This window comes from Protopterus annectens, chromosome 1.part0, assembly GCF_019279795.1.
Source record: "Protopterus annectens isolate FY-2018-M chromosome 1.part0, PAN1.0, whole genome shotgun sequence".
Lineage (NCBI taxonomy): Eukaryota > Metazoa > Chordata > Ceratodontiformes > Protopteridae > Protopterus > Protopterus annectens.
The window spans coordinates 86465167-86483116 of NC_056725.1; the positions used below are offsets into that span (position 1 = coordinate 86465167).

Here is a 17950-nt window from a genome sequence, read left to right on the forward strand (position 1 = left end):
GACTTTTGTATACCGGCTGGACATATGGGTCAGCTGGAGGTGGTCTCCCTCATGTTATGAATACTGCAACATATAGAAGAGAAGGACATCTATGGTCATGGTAAGATTTTGCAAAATTATTCTTTTTTCCACTTCTGATGTAATGACAAATCAATAAAAAATATACTCTGGTCAATGCTGTATAGTTTAGGTTGTGCAGAACCATATACCTCCCACTAATGATGCAAAATTCCAGGCTGTAACCATGATGGAATATGAATCCCTTTATTTCCCTGCTTATTTACAAATGGCTTTGTATCATAGGTTCGGTGTATACTAGCCTAACGACCACTGGGGCCCTTATAAGCCTAGCTATGCAACCAAAATGTGACCCCAAAATTTGATTTATTTGATTTATAGGGGGTGATTTACTGACTGCCCATCAGAGACATAGGAGCCAGACTAGAGGTGAATTTCCGATTACCCATCCAAGTTGCGCTTAAATAAGGATAGGGAGAAAGTCTTCTTCACATGGATGGGGGGAGCCTGTTCTAGAGAATGGAAATTCTGTAAGAAACACATCTGTCTCAACAACATGTGCAATTTATGTTGCAAGTAAAATGTAGGTCTTTTAATCTAGTAGTTCTGATGCTGTTTATTTTGTGGATATGCAAAAGATTCATCAAAACAGGGTCAGGGATGCCTTGTAGGTCAGGTAAAGATCACCTCTCAGAAGTCTGTATGATACTGAGTAAAGAGACAGGATATTGAGGCAGTGAGCACAGGACATTGTGTTTACTCCCCGTATTTTTTTTGTAAGACACATTTGTGGACATTCCAATTGCTGCAGGTGTCTGGTCAGATACATACCGAAGGGGGCATTATACTCCTATAATGTGAGTGATGAGAGAGACATACAGTGGTATGATGACCTCTCTGGACCTAGATGCCACGCCCTTGCTTATAACTTGTGCAACATAGAAGGATTTTCTTTTTACCTTGGACACATGTTTGAAGGCTAGGTTACTACCTGCATGAGTTCCCAAATCCCTGACTAGTGGATCAGCTTTTAAGGGTGTTTTATTGATGCTGTAGCTACCTTGGATGGAATACTTCCCAAAAGGTATTATAATGCATTTCTTGGTATTGAGTTTTCAGCCATGGTTTTGGCAATAGGCATCCCTCTGTATTAGATCTTCCTGAAGGGTATTCTTATCTTGTGGGATTCAGTGACTGCTCCCAGTTTGCAATCTGTGAACTTGGTTAGCCAGAGGCCTTTTACATTGGCATTTATCTGAGAAGTAGATGCCAAAAAGGAGTGGGCCCGTACCTCTCAACTGTCCTGAATCCATCAGAATTTCCTGTTTTGGGGTGGAAAAATAATACAGTGCCATGAATTCCCAATTGGCCCTATCAAATTACATTTTTTTCTGCACAGATAAGCACACAATCCGCAATACGGACCTCCCTAAGGCTTGAAAACATCTATCCAGCCAAATGCGACAGGAAGATACTGCCAGTCAAAAAGTACACAGTCAGTACCAACACATCAGCTTGAAAACTTGGAAAGTGGAGCAATAGATGTGAATTTACAGAGTGGAAGCTAGTAGAAATACCAGTAAATAAACAAAACAAGATGTTTCTGCAGAAAGAATGCTGTTGTCGCATTCTCTCTCACCTTGAAATGTTACGGTGCAATGTTCAACAAACTATCTCCCTTTCCCAGGCACAGATTCAGAATTAGAAAAACAAAACATAAGTGGAAACCTGAACTCATTGTAGTCTGTCCGGGATGCCACAGGCTCAAGCACCCATTGGCTGCAGTGCAGAGGTGACCTGGAGGTGCTGTAGCAATGTGCAGGTGAGCGAGTAGAGCAGAGTGGCCCAAGCAGATTATGAATGGTATACTGTGGATGGTGCTGATACTAATGTTGTCCTTTTTCTACCCCTCCTCTCCAAAGCCCCCCCTTTTTTTGCACAGATGGAGATTTAACTGCCGTGTTTTGGAGAGACATCAAAACAGTGCGCATCATCTCTTATCTCATATGAGGAGGAAGACCCTGAACAGAAGAAGAAAAGGGAGTCTTCAGTGTGCAGAAAATGCCAATTACGTCTCCTTGTTGTTTTGTACTTGTATTTATCTTAGTGGTGTATGGCAGTTTTCCCCATTAGTTTTTGGTGGAGGGCAAGTAACAAGTGGGGCAGGTGGAAATTTCCTTTGTCCGAGCTCCCACCGTGGCACATCTCTGTTATAGGCCCCATTAGCCTGACGAGCCTCATCTGCAAGGCCATGGAACGTATCATCATGGAACTCATAAACAAAGACATTGGAGATCTCCAAACCCTGGACCCCACACAGTTTGGGTTTGTAAAAGGCAGATCATGTCTCCTAAACCTGATAGTCTTCTTTGAAGTAGTCACCAAGGCCATGGATGAGGGTAAGGTGGTTCACACAGCCTATCTAGATCTTGCCAAGGCGTTCAACACCATCCCCCACTCTGGAATTATAGATAAACTCACTAAACTAGGTATAAATCCCTATGTCACAAGATGGGTTGCCAACTGGCTTACTGAAAGAACCCACACTGTGTAAAAGTAGCAGACTCCAAATCAGACTTCAGACCAGTGACAAGTGGAGTACCACAGGGTTCAGTCCTGGGTCCTCTCCTGTTTGGTATCTACTTCTCTGAAGTACAGGCTAGCACAGAAGGTTTTTGGCTAACTAAATTCACAGATGACTGCAAACTAGGAGCCATAATTGAAACTCCTAATGATGTGGACATCCTACAAAAGGGCCTCACTGAGACAGATGCCTGGTGTCAAAGACATGGTCTCAAGCTCAATGCCAAAAAGTGCATTGTCATCACCTTTGGGTAAACATTCTGTACCCATGAACTACCACATAGGCGGTAGTCTACTTAACACTGAAAATGTGATGAGACCTTGGGACACAGATGGACAGTAGTCTCTCCTTTGATAATCACATCGCCAAAGTGGTCAGGAAATCCTTCTACGTGGCACACCTCATCACAAAAGGGTTCTCATCCAGAAAAAAAGAGGTCATTGTTTCCCTCTACTCATCACTCATTCGACCCATTATAGAGTACAATGCCCCTTTTTCAATGTACCTCACAAGACATCTACAACAACTGGAAAGGCCACAAAAATACCTCACAAAGAGGATTACTGGCCTCAAACAGATGCCTTACGCAAACCGTCTCAAAAAACTCCAGCTTTACTCCGTCGCATATCGCCTACTCAGAGGCGATCTCTGCCTAACATATAAAGCTATGTCAAACCCAGAGCTGTTGGACATGCTCCACTTAAAGAAATCCCAATCCCTCCGAGCTACACGCTCTAGGGACCTAAACCTTGTCACCACAATAAACAGAACATGCTGGAGGGATAGATTCCTGTCCCAGAGACTTCCCATACTCTGGAACAGACTACCTATCAATGTCAGACAGAGCTCCTCATTAGCACTCTTCAAGAAAAATCTTGATGATTGGATGGGTAATAGGAAATTCACCCTGGGGATCACTTCTGTGGTTCTGCTTGACAGGGGCACAGGAAAATAATTTTTTGGGGTGGCGAAAGCCAGGGTACATTTTTGGCTAGGCTTATATAGGCCCTAGGGCCAATAGCCTAGTACCTATCTATGAACCTATAATTACTTTACAGTAACTTTGTTCCTATTTTTGGAAAATTCTGCCATGTCTTGATTATGTAATTTTGTGATGTAATGGGTCTGCCTGTTATTCACAGTAGGTTTAGTTTTCCAACTTATTTACCCAAGAATCAGGGACGTAGATGAAAATAATCAGATACAGTTTCTAAATATCTGACATTCGCTCACTTAGAAAATGAATAGAATGAAATCATTTCCACTCTCACCCACTTCTACAGAATAAAGAATTATCTTTGAAATGTCTTATGTGGTTGGTGATGGCGATCTTCACTGTGTCCAGAAAATCACACATGTTATGAGTGCACAAACATCTCAACACAAAATCAAGAACGTTTGCACCTGAAAAGCACTGCATCACTTCCCTGCACAAACAATGCTAGAATTGTTTAATGGTAACAAAAACTGAGAGACCAAAGTAAGACACTATAAACTGCCTTTTTAGCCAACGAGATGTACACTATAGTCATACCTCTCAAGTGTACCTTATTATGAGGAATGTTCTCCATTTTGAGACTTAAAAAGTCGTTCTTCATTATTCCTCATCGAACAGATCTGACACTCATTCAGTGTTAAGATTTTCTAACTGATATTCATATTAAATACTGAATCATATTGCTTCACCAAAATGATTCTTTTGTAAATATGAAGTAACACACATTAACCATCCTATGAGCTTCCAAACTATCAGTAAAAGAATCGTCTGACCAAAGCGAAGATGATTGTGAAATTCACCAGTGGAATGAAACACATTCTGAAAGATGTATTCTGTTCCCAAGTTCCATAAAAAGGCACAGCTGACATAAACCTATGTTTTTTCACTGAGAAAGTAATTAAAATAAATATATAAAATGGTGCGTAACTTAAAGTAACAAGTAGCATAGTGTAGCTTTATAGTAATTTCATCCTTTATATCACCTCACCTTCTACTGAGCTGTATCTCATTCACTGACTGATTTAAATTTTTTTTTACAGGGAGACTACTTTTCTGTCTACTAGTTTCAGCATATCTCTCCCCCTTGCATTCCCCTAGTGTGTATGCAGAGGGGTAAGGTAACCACTGCTGTTTTTGTTCTTGTCATTTGTTTTATGTTGAAACTTTGATACCCATTGGGTCTTTCTGGGAAAAACTTACATAATACACAAATGGTGAGTCTGTTTGTTTAGACTTATTCCAGCAGAACCTCACACATTGCCACAGCAGGAAGCTACACAAAAGAGTTATATGTCTACTTAGATGAAAGTATAGAACTGATAGTACCGACTAGATCCAAGTATAATGAGAAGTTTAAAAGCAAACCACCATGGTGGTCCACTCACATAAATAAACTCTGTAATAAAACAAAAAAGCTCCTTAAAGTACACAACAGACTTAAGGACCTGAAAATCATGGATAACATTAGAAAACTGACTAAAAACGTGAAGAACTATTAGGATTACTAAGGCACCCCATGAGCTGAGGTTAACATCTGAAGCCAAGGACAACTACAGATCTTTCTTTAGCTATGTTAGGAAACTGAGAAGTAACACCCAATATTGCTCAGAATCATAACTCTCAACCTCTTAGCTCAAGAAATCTAGACAAAAATAATGGAGGTTCAAAGGCTCAGAAATACGGACATATTTTATTGCTCTAGTTGTTAGAATAAGAGTTTGTGTTAGTATGCATTTTATGGAGTATATCAAGTCTGAAACTCAAATGAGTCTCATTAGAGACTTCAGATTTGCCAGAAAACCTCACTTTTCAGAGGAACACACCAAAAATATGAAGCAAAAATCTGGACAGTTTTGAGGTATGCCTGACAGTCCTACCAGTAAATGTCTTAGCACAAGAAATCTCAGGGTTCCTCACTCTCTGGATCACCTTCGTGTAGTTCAAGAAAAGACAAATCTGCTCTAACTACTTTAGATTTTGGTAGCCAGATATGGAAGCTTTTCTTTTTATGTGTTGCTAGTTAGACAGTATTAAAAAAACTTGAAGAGGCTCTAACCATCCACACAGATCTGTCAGCATCATAGACAATGCAAAAGTGTTAGGTAGGTTTGTTTTAAGCACATAATTTTATTTATCTACTCCCTGGTGGTGTGCAAGTCTTAATTTTATGCATTTTATCATTTTATTAATTTAGGTTGTATTGTATTCTGAAGCTGTTCACTGCTTTTTAGTTAATTGAAATTACTCACCTGTCATATTTCAGTCAGAAGTTGAATAATACTCTGCCTTCATTAACAAAGACAATTTAGTATTGCTTGTTGCATGGACAAAGCACTGTAAGTTTATTTTTCCAGTTTTTGAATAGAAGTGGCTATCAGCATACATTACATCATTTTATGCATCAGAAATGTATTTGTATTTACAGTTTAACTGATAGTGAAAATAATGCATTGAATTTGCCATACTACTACGTCCACAAAGTACAAATACAAATCTTCAGAGGTCCTACTGGGTGTATACCATCACAAGGAATGCATAATAAACAGCACAGTGTATTTTTCCTGAAATGAAAGCTCTAGTTACCAGTGAAGTCAAGGCAGAGCCTCATAAATTATAAATTGTAGTGAGTAATTGATAAGCTGCATCTCATTCAGTGTTGCTGGTCGAATTCTTGGTTCAAAACTAATTCATTTTGTACACCTGAGTAATATATCTGACCCATAGTGCATAAATGTACATATTGTTCGGGTTATATTTTGTGTTTAATATTTTGCCTGTTTTTCAATTGGCATTTCAATGTTGAGATCCCACAATTCTATTGGAGTGGGTGGGGGTTACGTAATTATTCACATACATTTTATGTTAATTAGCATCCAGATTTTTGGCCAGTTGTACCTACTTTTCATGGGTCTTTGTCCAGATGTTTCCATGTTGAGAGGTATGAGTGGGCCTAGTACAGAACCCTGAGGTACTCCACTGGTGATCTGCATCTTTGTGGAGTGATCTCACTAATTCTAACCTCCTAGGTTTTATCAGTAAGCCAGCTTAGCTATCCAGCATGTTATAAAATGGTTTATACATAGTTGTGCAAGTTTTTTGACTGTGCCCAAGGAGGTAATGTGTCAAAGGCCTTATCCATATCTAGGTAGGCAGTATGCACAGTTTTCCTGTAATCCATTGCTGTAGTGACTTTTTCAAAGACGTCCACCAGATTCAGTAAGCATGACCATCCTCTTTCAAAGCCAGTCTGGGATAGATCCAGTGATTGGAGGTGGTCTTTGTCCTTGTTGATTTCCATAATTTTTTCCATGGCTTTGCAAATACAACTAGTCAGACTAATGGGTCTGTAGTTTCCAAGACTCTGTTATGAAGGTGGATGGCTGTCACAGTTCTCCATTCACATGGCAAAAAGCCTGTTTTAAGACTATAGTTAATTACTATAGAGGGTCCTGATAAGTCATATTTTAGACTATTTAGGGGGCATCCTGGGACATATACAGTACATGGTCCCTATTTGTAGTTGGAGCGGTTATGTTTGATGGTATTCTTGGTGATGATTGGGGGTGAAGTTGGAAATTAATTTGTCTGCTAATGGGTTCATTATATCACCAGGCTTGGCAAATGTGGCACCGTTAACCACCAGTTCAACATATTGCTGTGTGTATAATGCAAAGTTTCAGACTATGACATTGAAAAGTCTACAAATGCTTTCATTAGATGCTTATAAATAAGACACCAAATGTTCTTTTCTTTGCAGACTTTGAGAAAACATTTCAATGAGTTACATTACAATTATTGCATATAAAATGTATGCAAAATGCTATTTTACCGTGAAGTATTTAAATTCAGCTCAACCCTGCCCTCCCACCACAAACATCACACACCAGATTTTCTGTTTGAAAATACAGACATAGAGCCATAGTATATCACAATTAAAATCCCCTTTTCTGGAGTAATATACAAGATTTGAATTTGATACAAATAAAAACTCTGTAAAGTTATGTTTTGGACCAGTTTGTCATTCATCTAGTTCATACTCTCTTCGAAAAGGAACAACTTAAAATGAACCATGCTAGACTATGATTACAAATGAATGCACATGTTTATATTTGTTTTTAATGTACTTTGAACCTCAGGGATTTGCCTTTGGATCCACCAGCATAAAATACATCTAACTCTTAATTCTACTCTCACAGATTTAAATGTGGTTGAGCACTGAATTTGAACCCATTGTTTTGACTGCTTCAAAACATGGTATCTGTGTCATAACATGATATAAATGAAAAAAAAAATCTCCTTTTCCAGAGTTATATATATGGAGTACAGAGCACACTATAAGTGACTGTGCGTGTCTGTGTCTGTGATGCAGTATTTCTAAACCCTTTCAAAATAAAATGTGCAGAAAATTATCCTTTGAAGCAGAGGTCCAAAAACTATCTAAGACTCCAATTATACCTGCAAGGGTATAAATGCAGCTCCACATTGAAAATGACAGCACTTCAGCTATTTCAAATGCCATGTTATAACTGAAATTATTTTTTACTGGAGAAGTAAATATTACTTTTTACTTCAAATGTATTGATAACTCCGTAAATATATACACCTGTAATAGATTCTGCATCCTGAGCAAAAGTCCAGAAGTTCCGTAGCTCCCTCAGTGGAGACAAAGTATAATGCAGAATGTTAGTGACAGTAAAGGACCTATGAACCCTTGCATGTGGTACCTGTATACAAAAGAACATATGGGAATTAACTTTTGAGAGTTCATAGTAAAATCTGAAAGACATTATAATATATATAGGTACAAATTTATGTGAGAATGGATTTCTGTACTCAAGGATTAAGTGCAACTCATTTCTGAATTTGACCCCACTACTTTGGTTGTTTAAGCCATGACATGTAGGAAATGGAAAAACAAGTCTTTTTTCTTTTCTGGAGACATATATGCATTTTACTTTTGATATGATGACAACATACTAACGGTAATTTTTGGACATAAGCTGTATTCCATTATGCTGAGCAGTAGTCATATAATCCTAGCTAAAGGCAACAGTGTAATGTAACTTGGCATCCTGGCTATTCTGACTGCCATGTAGGCCTGTTAGTAGAGAATGGCAGTTTTGTGTCAGAAATATTTTGACATTTTCTGGCAAATTTTTGGGGCAACAGATCTGTCCAGTCATAACTTGTAGTTAGGTTCTGCTTTTTAGGCGCAGAAGTATTACAGCAGTTGCCTGTTGAACTTTTGAATGCCATGTCCCAATTCCTGTGAAAGCTTTCTCCTTGGCTTTCCTGGTATTGTCATATTCAGTTGATGGCAAACTTCACTTTCAGAAAAAAATAGACGTTTTTTAGGTTTCGTAATAAAAGTGGAATATTTTTGTTTTCATTTTATTTCATGTTCTCCCTTTAAAAACAATTGAATGTGCATGTTTGTTCTGAACTGAATCTAAATAGTGAAACTATTACTAAGTATCAACTTCACAGGCAAAAGACTGATTGTCTTCACTATGTTACTGAAATACAGCAAATGCTGATTTCAGCTCCTTTTGTGAACAGTGTCCCAGTGACTTGTGCCCAGATTGATAGGATATACTTTTACTGTGAAATAATCTGATAAGTAGGTCTCAGTCATGTGCAGTGAAATTTTCTTATGCTCATTTACATAGCTTGCCCCTCCGAAAGACTGCAACTTGTACGTATCCATTTTTGTTTTTTTGCAGTTCTGTCTTTCCAACCTGAGAATTTAGCCATATGAGTTGTTCCATTGGCCCAATTGTTCACAAGAAGTGAAAGCTCTATGGTTAATTCATTCCCCCAGGATGAAAGTTGAGTAAACCAGATGCAGGCACTTTTATTTGCACATCAGGGATCATTTTCCTTTACCTAACCTCCCTTCATAATGTTTTGAGTGCTGTGCTATAGCTGTTCAGTGAGGATACCGTTTGCTTCCACTCATCAACCCCTTGGTAGGTAAAAATGCTCCATTGTAAGCTTGCTAATCTGATTGCTGTGGCAGTACACCTGTACTGCTAAAGTCGCTGGCAGTGCAGTGAGCTGACAGCCACCCCCACATCATAGTCAAACTGGTTTAAGCTGCTCACTCATATGCTACCCTGTCCGCCACCCAGGCCCTTTAGTGCCCATGCTGCTATTCAGACTTGGGTCAGCTAGGGTGTTTTCAGGGATCATGTATGCTGTAGTACCAAAAAATGTTATTGTTCTGACTTGATTGTATTAAAAAAAATAAAAAATAAAAAGTGGAATCTGCAGTGACCAAAATAATGTATTCCAATAAATTGTTGACTAGACACATGATCAACCCCCCATCTCTGACAAAACAGTAATAATATTAATTTAAGTATTTTATAATATTCTTGGGAAAGTATCCATTTCTTCTACATTTATACTTTCTGATACCTTTTCTGCTTCCAGTGGGTTTTAAGTCTGTTGATGTTTCTTTTCCGTACAGATTAGATCCTATTCTACAGTTATTCTCTTACATGGAACAGCTATGGTTGACTCTCTTGACAGGAAAGGGAAAGGTGTAACATGGTAATATTGCACATTATGTTCTCTATAAAATGGAAAGAACTGTCCACTAAGGTTTGGAAGATTGAAGATGAAAACTGCCAAACCACCAGACAGATCAGAAGGTTGTGGCTTTTTACTCTTACATCAAGTACTTGGATTCAGGTCTATATTACATGAACGAATGATCAAAATGTCGAGTACAGCATACTCGACACACTTTGAACGTTCATGTAATCGAAGACTCCAAATGTTGATATTTGGAGTTCCGAAATGTTTTCGTCTGCCTTCCTGGTGAGTGTAGCGTGTGACGTAAACACACTACACTGTTCGGAATGGCTATGTAAGAGGCCGCTTTCTTTAATATACCAACTCCGAGATCGCTGTACATTGGGGAAAGGGCAATTTCCCGGTAATCGCTTGTGTAAGAAGTCGTTTTGCGATTACCGGGAAATTGCCCTTTCCCCAATGTACAGCAATCTCGGAGTTGGTATATTTAGTTAGGGGGGTGTGGGGGCGATGCCCCCCACTTTATTTTAAAAGTATGTGTGTTTGTGTAGGTGTGTAAGTGTTTGAATGATGCGAGTGTGTAGGGGTTTGTATGCACTGGTTATATGTGTGTGTTGTATGTTAGTTTAGGGAAGGTGTGGGACAAACAAAATCTTTTGATTTTGTATTTTTCAGGGTTTGTAGGTTTCGATTACACGAATGAGCAATCAAAGTGTGTCGAATATGTTGTACTCGACATTTTGATCATTTGTTCATGTAATATAGACCCCTTGGATTCTTATTCTACCACTGACACCACAGTACAGCATGAAAGAGTTGTTACTGCAGTGAGAAGTGACATCCTTAGATGACATATTAGACTAGCTTAATGACAAGGTCACAAATAGCTGGAACACACTTTTTTTACGACGTAAAAACTATCTGCCTATTTTTCTGTCATCCTTTGACTAACAAGTGTTGGCATTAGTAAGTATTAGAACTTCCAGGACTATTAAATTATTGGTACAAAACATGTATGTATGCATGCATGTGTGTATGCAAGCCAAGGTTCCATCTGACCCTGCTGGTGGTATTTCTGGTAATTGTTACTGTGTATAGCTCTGTGCATTTGAGGAACACAGGAAGTTTCCTTCTACATTTCCCTTGTTAGTTTCTGTAGCGTTGCTGCAAAAACGTTTTGCAGATCCTGTGATATCTACCCAATCAGTAACATAGGATGATTAAAGTATTCCTGAATGAACATAATATGAGCAAACGTGTGGCTACTTCTCTAAAAGATCCTGTGAGTTCTACACAGCCTGTGACATAAAATTAACTAGTCCAATATCTGGGACTGCACGTTATGAAAATGATCTGTTTGTACCTCAGGATTTCTGCCACAGTAATTTGGCAGCGTATGGTATATATTTTTACAGTAGTTTGACAAACACCAGTAGAACATATGTACAAATGTATATTCATTAAAAATATATTACACTAGTGGTGAATTTCTTGATTTTCTTATTGTGCTAGATAGAAACAGTCCAGTCTATGTGATGCCTAAGCTTTATTTGTGCCGATATGTGTGTAACTAAACATAACCGTGTTTTTCACTTCTTATGCTGTAATTTTATCTGGAGTTGATTTAAGTGACTATGTATTTTCTTCTGTAGGGGACTCTGCAAACTGTAAGCAGGTTACAAGTGCAGAAACAGTGAGAGATATTGAATGGGCAACCTCAACCTGTGTCTTAGGATTTCAGGTGTTTGGTAAGTAAATGAGTATGTTGTATCCAGTTTTTCAAACATTTGATAAAAGTCTGAACTGTGTGATTGCGCTACAGAAGAGCGACATATGGTCATATCTGAGGAATTACTGTTTAAGTGAAATAAAACAGTTTAAATGGTCAAAAAGTCTTGGGTAATCAGTATTGGTTAATAATATTCTCATTTAGAGCAGAGAAATTATTGGTCCCAATAGAAGCGATTAAAACACCGTCTTCTGAAACATGAGTTAGAGTCTATTTCATTTAACTTCTGTTTAATTTATGCTGTTGATGTAATACCTTTAAATTTGGTTATACTTCCATAGGGAGGTAATTTCTATGGCAGAGTGATACAAAGAAAGGTTTGTGGGCTATAGATTCATAGATATTCCAAGGTCACTCAGTCTCATGACTCTTGTCACATTGCCAGTACCCTCCCTAAGGCAGCACCTCATTTCTCCAGGAGTGCCATTCTGGCCAGTCCTGGAATACACTTGTAGATATCTGTCCAGTCGTCTAGCTTTATGTTTAAAAGAAGGTAGTGAGTCACATCACTTAACATGAAGGGGAAGTTTATCCCAGAGATTTGGGAGATGCTAGATTATAAATCTGTTCGTCCATCATGAATTTTTATCTGTTGAAGATTTAGTTCACTTGTAGTACTGGTGGAGATATTGGACTTGTGGAAAAACAGGAGATCCAGGACAATTTGGTCTCTAATGGCACAGTAAGTCGGATAGAAATCTCCCCTCAAGAGTCTATAATACACTGAATACAGGGGTAGAGCTTTCAGTCCCACTTTTGGTAGGTGAGAAACTTTAGGCTTATAATGTTTTGGTTATGAGCCTTTGGTGTCTTTCTAATTTGATATGTTTACTGAAACACATCCCAAAGGGAGAGTTATAATCTAGTTGGTCTGGTCAATGATAGGTATAAAGGTATGCTTACCTCTTAGACCTTGATATTCTGTTGGCAATTAGCTGGGCAAAATAAAAGCATTTCCTAACAACTTTTACATAATAGAATAGAGGGAGACATCAACCCAAATACCTTGGTCCCTAACTACATTTTCATTTTTTAGAGGTGTGCTGTTTAGATAGTATGGTAGGAGGGATTGCCTACCAAAAGTTATTTTTAGCATTTAGTTTGAGCCCATTTTAATACGCCAAGAGTTCACTAGGGAAAATTCATTCCTGAGAATGTGCATGTCATAGGGTTACTTAACAACAACCCTCAGTTTGCAATCATCTGCAAACTTTGTTAGCTAGAGGTCTTGGCTCTCCACTTGGAAATCTGGACCAGTTAGAACTCGATTCACCAGAGACCACGCAAGTGTGTAAAATCCAAAATATTTAATGGTGCTTCCTGGTACCTCGGCTAGGTGCCTTTAAGGGAATAATTATTACACAATCACAAGCATCTTGTATAACAAGCACAATTAAACTTCAGTTAATTAATTCATTAAGCAATGAAAAGTATTTAACCCTCTACATGCTATTTTGAACAGTACTACTTGGAAATCATACCAAACAAGTACATTTTATTCATGATACCAAGCCCTTTTGTACACAGGGAGTTGATTTGGGGGCAAAATTATTACAGTTGGAAACAGTGAATAATTAATTTTAGTACTTTATATCCAAAAGGTTTAAATTAGGAAATTAATAGTCATATTTTTTAAGTTTGTATTTTGCAATATGTATTTTTCACTTGGTATATAAATCATACTTGTTTGATGTATAAATAGTATTATGAATAGAATGTATTTGTTTGGTATGATTTCCAAGTAGTACTGTTCAAAATGGCATGTACAGGGTTAAACACTTTTCATTGCTTACTGAATTAATTAATTGAAGATTAATTGTGCTTGTTATATAAAATTATAAGATGCTTGTGATGGTGTAATAATTATTCCCTTGAAGGCACCTACCCAAGGTACCAGGAAGCACCATTAAATATTTTGAATTTTACACACTTGTGTGGTCTCTGGTGAATCGAGTTCTAACTGGTCCAGCTTTACAGTTTTTTGTCTTGGTTTCGAGATTTGTGTTTGTTTCCACTTGGAAATCTAAGAAAAGGTCCAAGCACTGAGCCCTGAGGGACACTACTGGTCCATTTCATACTTTGCTAAAGTATCTGCAACTCACACCTTGTGGATTCTATTTTAGACTGTTTGTTAGACATTGTATGACATATGGGCTTATTTTTAAAGCATTTAGCTTTTGTATGATGGCAGTATGGTTGGTGTCAGAGGCATTAGCCGGGTTGCACTGCATGAACATTAGCCACAGCCTCAATAACCATTTTGAATAACCCTTTCAAAGAAATTTAGCAGAAAAAAAGTGCAGCCTCTATCTTTCACAGAACAAAACTGTTTGGGATGAAGTCTCACAAGATTCATGATCCTACTGTTTGGGGTCAGTACACAGTTTGTTCCATAGATTTGTTGATAAGGCATGTATGTCTGATAGGTGTGTAATTACCAGGTCAATGTAAGGCCACCCATGTTGGACCCAAGTTAAACAGTGTGAGAAGTGGGTCTGGAAAGGGCATGTTTAACACTATTAATCAAGCAACCAAGTATATTGTCATATCGCATGGAGGAAGTATCTTTGGCCTTGGTTAGCACTTTTCAGCAAATGATCTTTTAAAATAATTGAGGGAGTGAGGATTCATATATGTTGGCACTCTTGAAGTCAGCCTACATTCACTGGCTACTTTAGTGGATCTCATAGTCTTCTTCCTTTGGTTCTGGTAGGTTCTGCTATCTCTATGCATTTTTCTAAACTGATGAAGAATTTTTAGTGAATATTTCTACTGTATTAAAGCCTGGGAAGGTACAGACATAAATTAAATTTGATATCTTGTCAGATACTAAATTGAGTTTGGCGTATTTCTATTCCTTAATTTCAGTCGGGTTTGCTTTAGGGACTTGATTTCTCTAGTTGTATTTCACCAAGCTATTTATCAGTCATTCGTCATGCACCCCATCAGCAAGACTGAATATCAGTTTCAAACCAAATGTTAAAGTGAATTTGTTTTGGTTCATACCCATTTTAGATTATTCCAAGAAATAGTCTCATGATTTTATTTTCTGCATACAATACCATAAGAGCACGCATGTGTTTATTAAATACACAGGTCACTGACATTTGGTTGAACAGTCATTTGTTTGAATATTTGTAATTTGTGTCTTAAATTAAATGAATGTACATTTGGTGGAATGCACTATGTTTTGGAGCCAAGTGTGACTTTCGATATTAGGGGTTAGTGTTATGTAGGTGCAGCTGGGGTAGGGTTAAGGGATAGATTGTAGCAGTGTTTGTGCAAGTGTTTGAGGTTTGGGTTTAGATGAAGGGCTCTGTTAGGTAATGGATATGTGTGTGTATTTGGTGTGTGTGTGTGTGTGTGTGTGTGTGTGTGTACAACTATGTAAAATGTGTGTGCATGTTAGTGTTCTATGTGTTAGATGTCTTGTCTAGTGGTAGTGTTATGGGAAGGGTTTTTAGGGTTAGGGTACCAGCAACATAGAACAGAAGGAGAACACCATCACTATTCAGACAAATTATGCCTGAAGTTATTGTTGGGCTTAATAGCTCACAAGAAGAAATGGTTTGTTTTCCTGTCATGGTTCTGTACTTTAGGTGTTTTCTGATATGACTGATCAGTGTACTGAGTTGAAGTCTGTATGTATGGTTCAGTCACTCATTGTGATCATAGATGCATGTACATACATACACATTTATGTGCACATTGTATTTATATCTAACACATTTATGTGCACATTGTATTTATATCTATCTATCTATCTATCTATCTATCTATCTATCTATCTATCTATCTGTGTGTGTGTGTGTGTGTGTGTATATATATGTATATATATATATATATATATATATATATATATGTGTTTGTGTGTATTTATTCTATTTATATATGAAATGTATGTAGGCACACACATCTACAGTGTATTATTATAAAGAAATTATACTTAGTATAGCTGAGCCTATGCTCACTAAATCATATGTGTACATAGTTACACTGTTGACTCAGTGAAAAGTTTTAACATAGCCCATAAAATGTATTCTATAAATATATATGTGTGTATATAAAAATATATATAGCTACACACACATACACACACACACACACACACACACAGACACACACATGTATAGAATTTATGTAAAATATATAACTTTTGTTTTATTTATTTTTATACCATATGATATGAATTACAAACATGAAAAGTCTTACAAGGTAAATCTTTGTACATACCCATTCCATTTAATAAATACAGAAAGACATATAAAGTTATTGCAACTGAAGGTTTGTGGATTTACTGTCACATTTTTATAGGATGCATAAAAGGTTCTGTTGGATTCAAACTTTGCTTTGTTGAGTTTGTCTTCTGTGCATTCTGCTTTCTGTTTTATATATATATATATATATGTCTGTGCGCGTGTTAGACATCATAGGAGGAATTAATTTTCTTAAACTATTATTAAATCAATTTGTTATAGATTGGATATAAAAAGTGTACACACCCCTGTTAAAATGGCAGGTTTTTGCGATGCAAAAAAAAAATGAGACCACAATAAATCATTTCAAAACATTTCCCACCTTTAATGTGACCTATAACCTGTACAATTCAATTGAAAAACAAACAAATCTGTTAGGGGAAAAGTGTAAAAAATAAAAAAGTACAATAAGCTGGTTGCATAAGTGTGCACACCCTTAAACTAATACAGCATTCAGTCTTCTTAGGTAGGAGTCTATCAGCATGGCACATCTTGATTTGCAATATTTGCCCACTCTCCCTTGCAAAAGTGTTCCAAATCTGTCAGATTGTGAGGGCATCTCTTGTGCACAGCCCTCTTCAGGCCACTCAACAGATTTTCTATTGGATTTAGGTCTGGGCCATTCCAAAACTTTAATTTTCTTCTGGTGAAGCCATGCTTTTGTTGATTTGGATGTATGCTTGGGGTCATTGTCATATTGAAATGTGAAATTCCTCTTCATCTTCAGCTTTCTAGCAGACACCTGAAGGTTTTGGGCTAAAAGTGACTGGTGTTTGGAACTATTCATAATTCCCTCTAACTTGACTAAAGCCCCAGTCCCTTTTGGAATTGTGGCCAGAACATTCAACCTTAGTCTCACATCAGACCATAACACAGTTTCCCACATGGTTTCAGGAGACTTGATGTATTATTTTGCAAATTTTAGCTGGGCCTGGATGTTTTTCTGTGTAAGAAAAGGCTTTTGTCCCTACCCCACAGCCCAGACATATGGAGAATATGGGAGATTGTTGTCACATGTAGTACACAACCAGTACTTCCCAGAAATTCCTGCAGCTCCTTCAGTGTTGCTGTAAGTCTCTTGGCAGTCTCCCTGACCAGTTTTCATTTAGTCTTTTCATCACTTTTGGAGGGATGTCCAGTTCTTTACAATGTCAATGTTGTCCCATATTTTCTCCACTTTTTGATGATTGTCTTTACTGTGTTTCATGGTATATCCAATGCTGTGGAAATTTTTGTACTCTTTTCCTGACTGATGCCTTTCAACAATGAGATCCCTTTGATGCTTTGTAATTACTCTGTGAACCATGGCTTTTGCCGTAGCAGGCAACTGAGTAAATGTCAGGAAAATCCTACTAGGACAGCTGAACTTTATTTGGGGTTAATCAGAGTCTCTTTAAATGATGGCAGGTGTGTACCCAAGAAGACTGAATGTTGTAACTAAATCAAAAGGTGCTTCAACAAAGTATTAGTTTAAGAGTATGCACACACAACAAAGTATTAGTTTAAGGGTGTGCACACACAACAAAGTATTAGTTTAAGGGTATGCACATGTATGTAACCAGCTTATTGTACATTTTTTTACATTTTTCCCCTAACAGATTTGCTTGTTTTTCAATTGAATTCTACATGTTAAAGGTCACATTAAAGTTGGGAAAAGTTTTGAAATGATTTATTGTGGTCTCATTTTTTTGTATCACAAAAACCTGGCAATTTAACAGGGGTGTGTACACTTTTATATCCACTGTACATAATGAAATCAGATCTTT

At 37.5% G+C, this 17950-nt stretch overlaps 1 protein-coding gene across 4 annotated transcripts in view; it reads left to right on the forward strand.

The window, feature by feature from the left end:
- Positions 1-17950, forward strand: part of EML2 (EMAP like 2) — a 1798491-nt gene that overhangs the window by 1668018 nt on the left and 112523 nt on the right. For all 4 annotated transcript variants that reach the window (XM_044085260.1, XM_044085417.1, XM_044085337.1 and 1 more), the window contains one exon: positions 11792-11887. In XM_044085260.1, coding sequence (XP_043941195.1) covers positions 11792-11887 — 96 coding nt within the window. The remainder of the gene's footprint in view (positions 1-11791; positions 11888-17950) is intronic.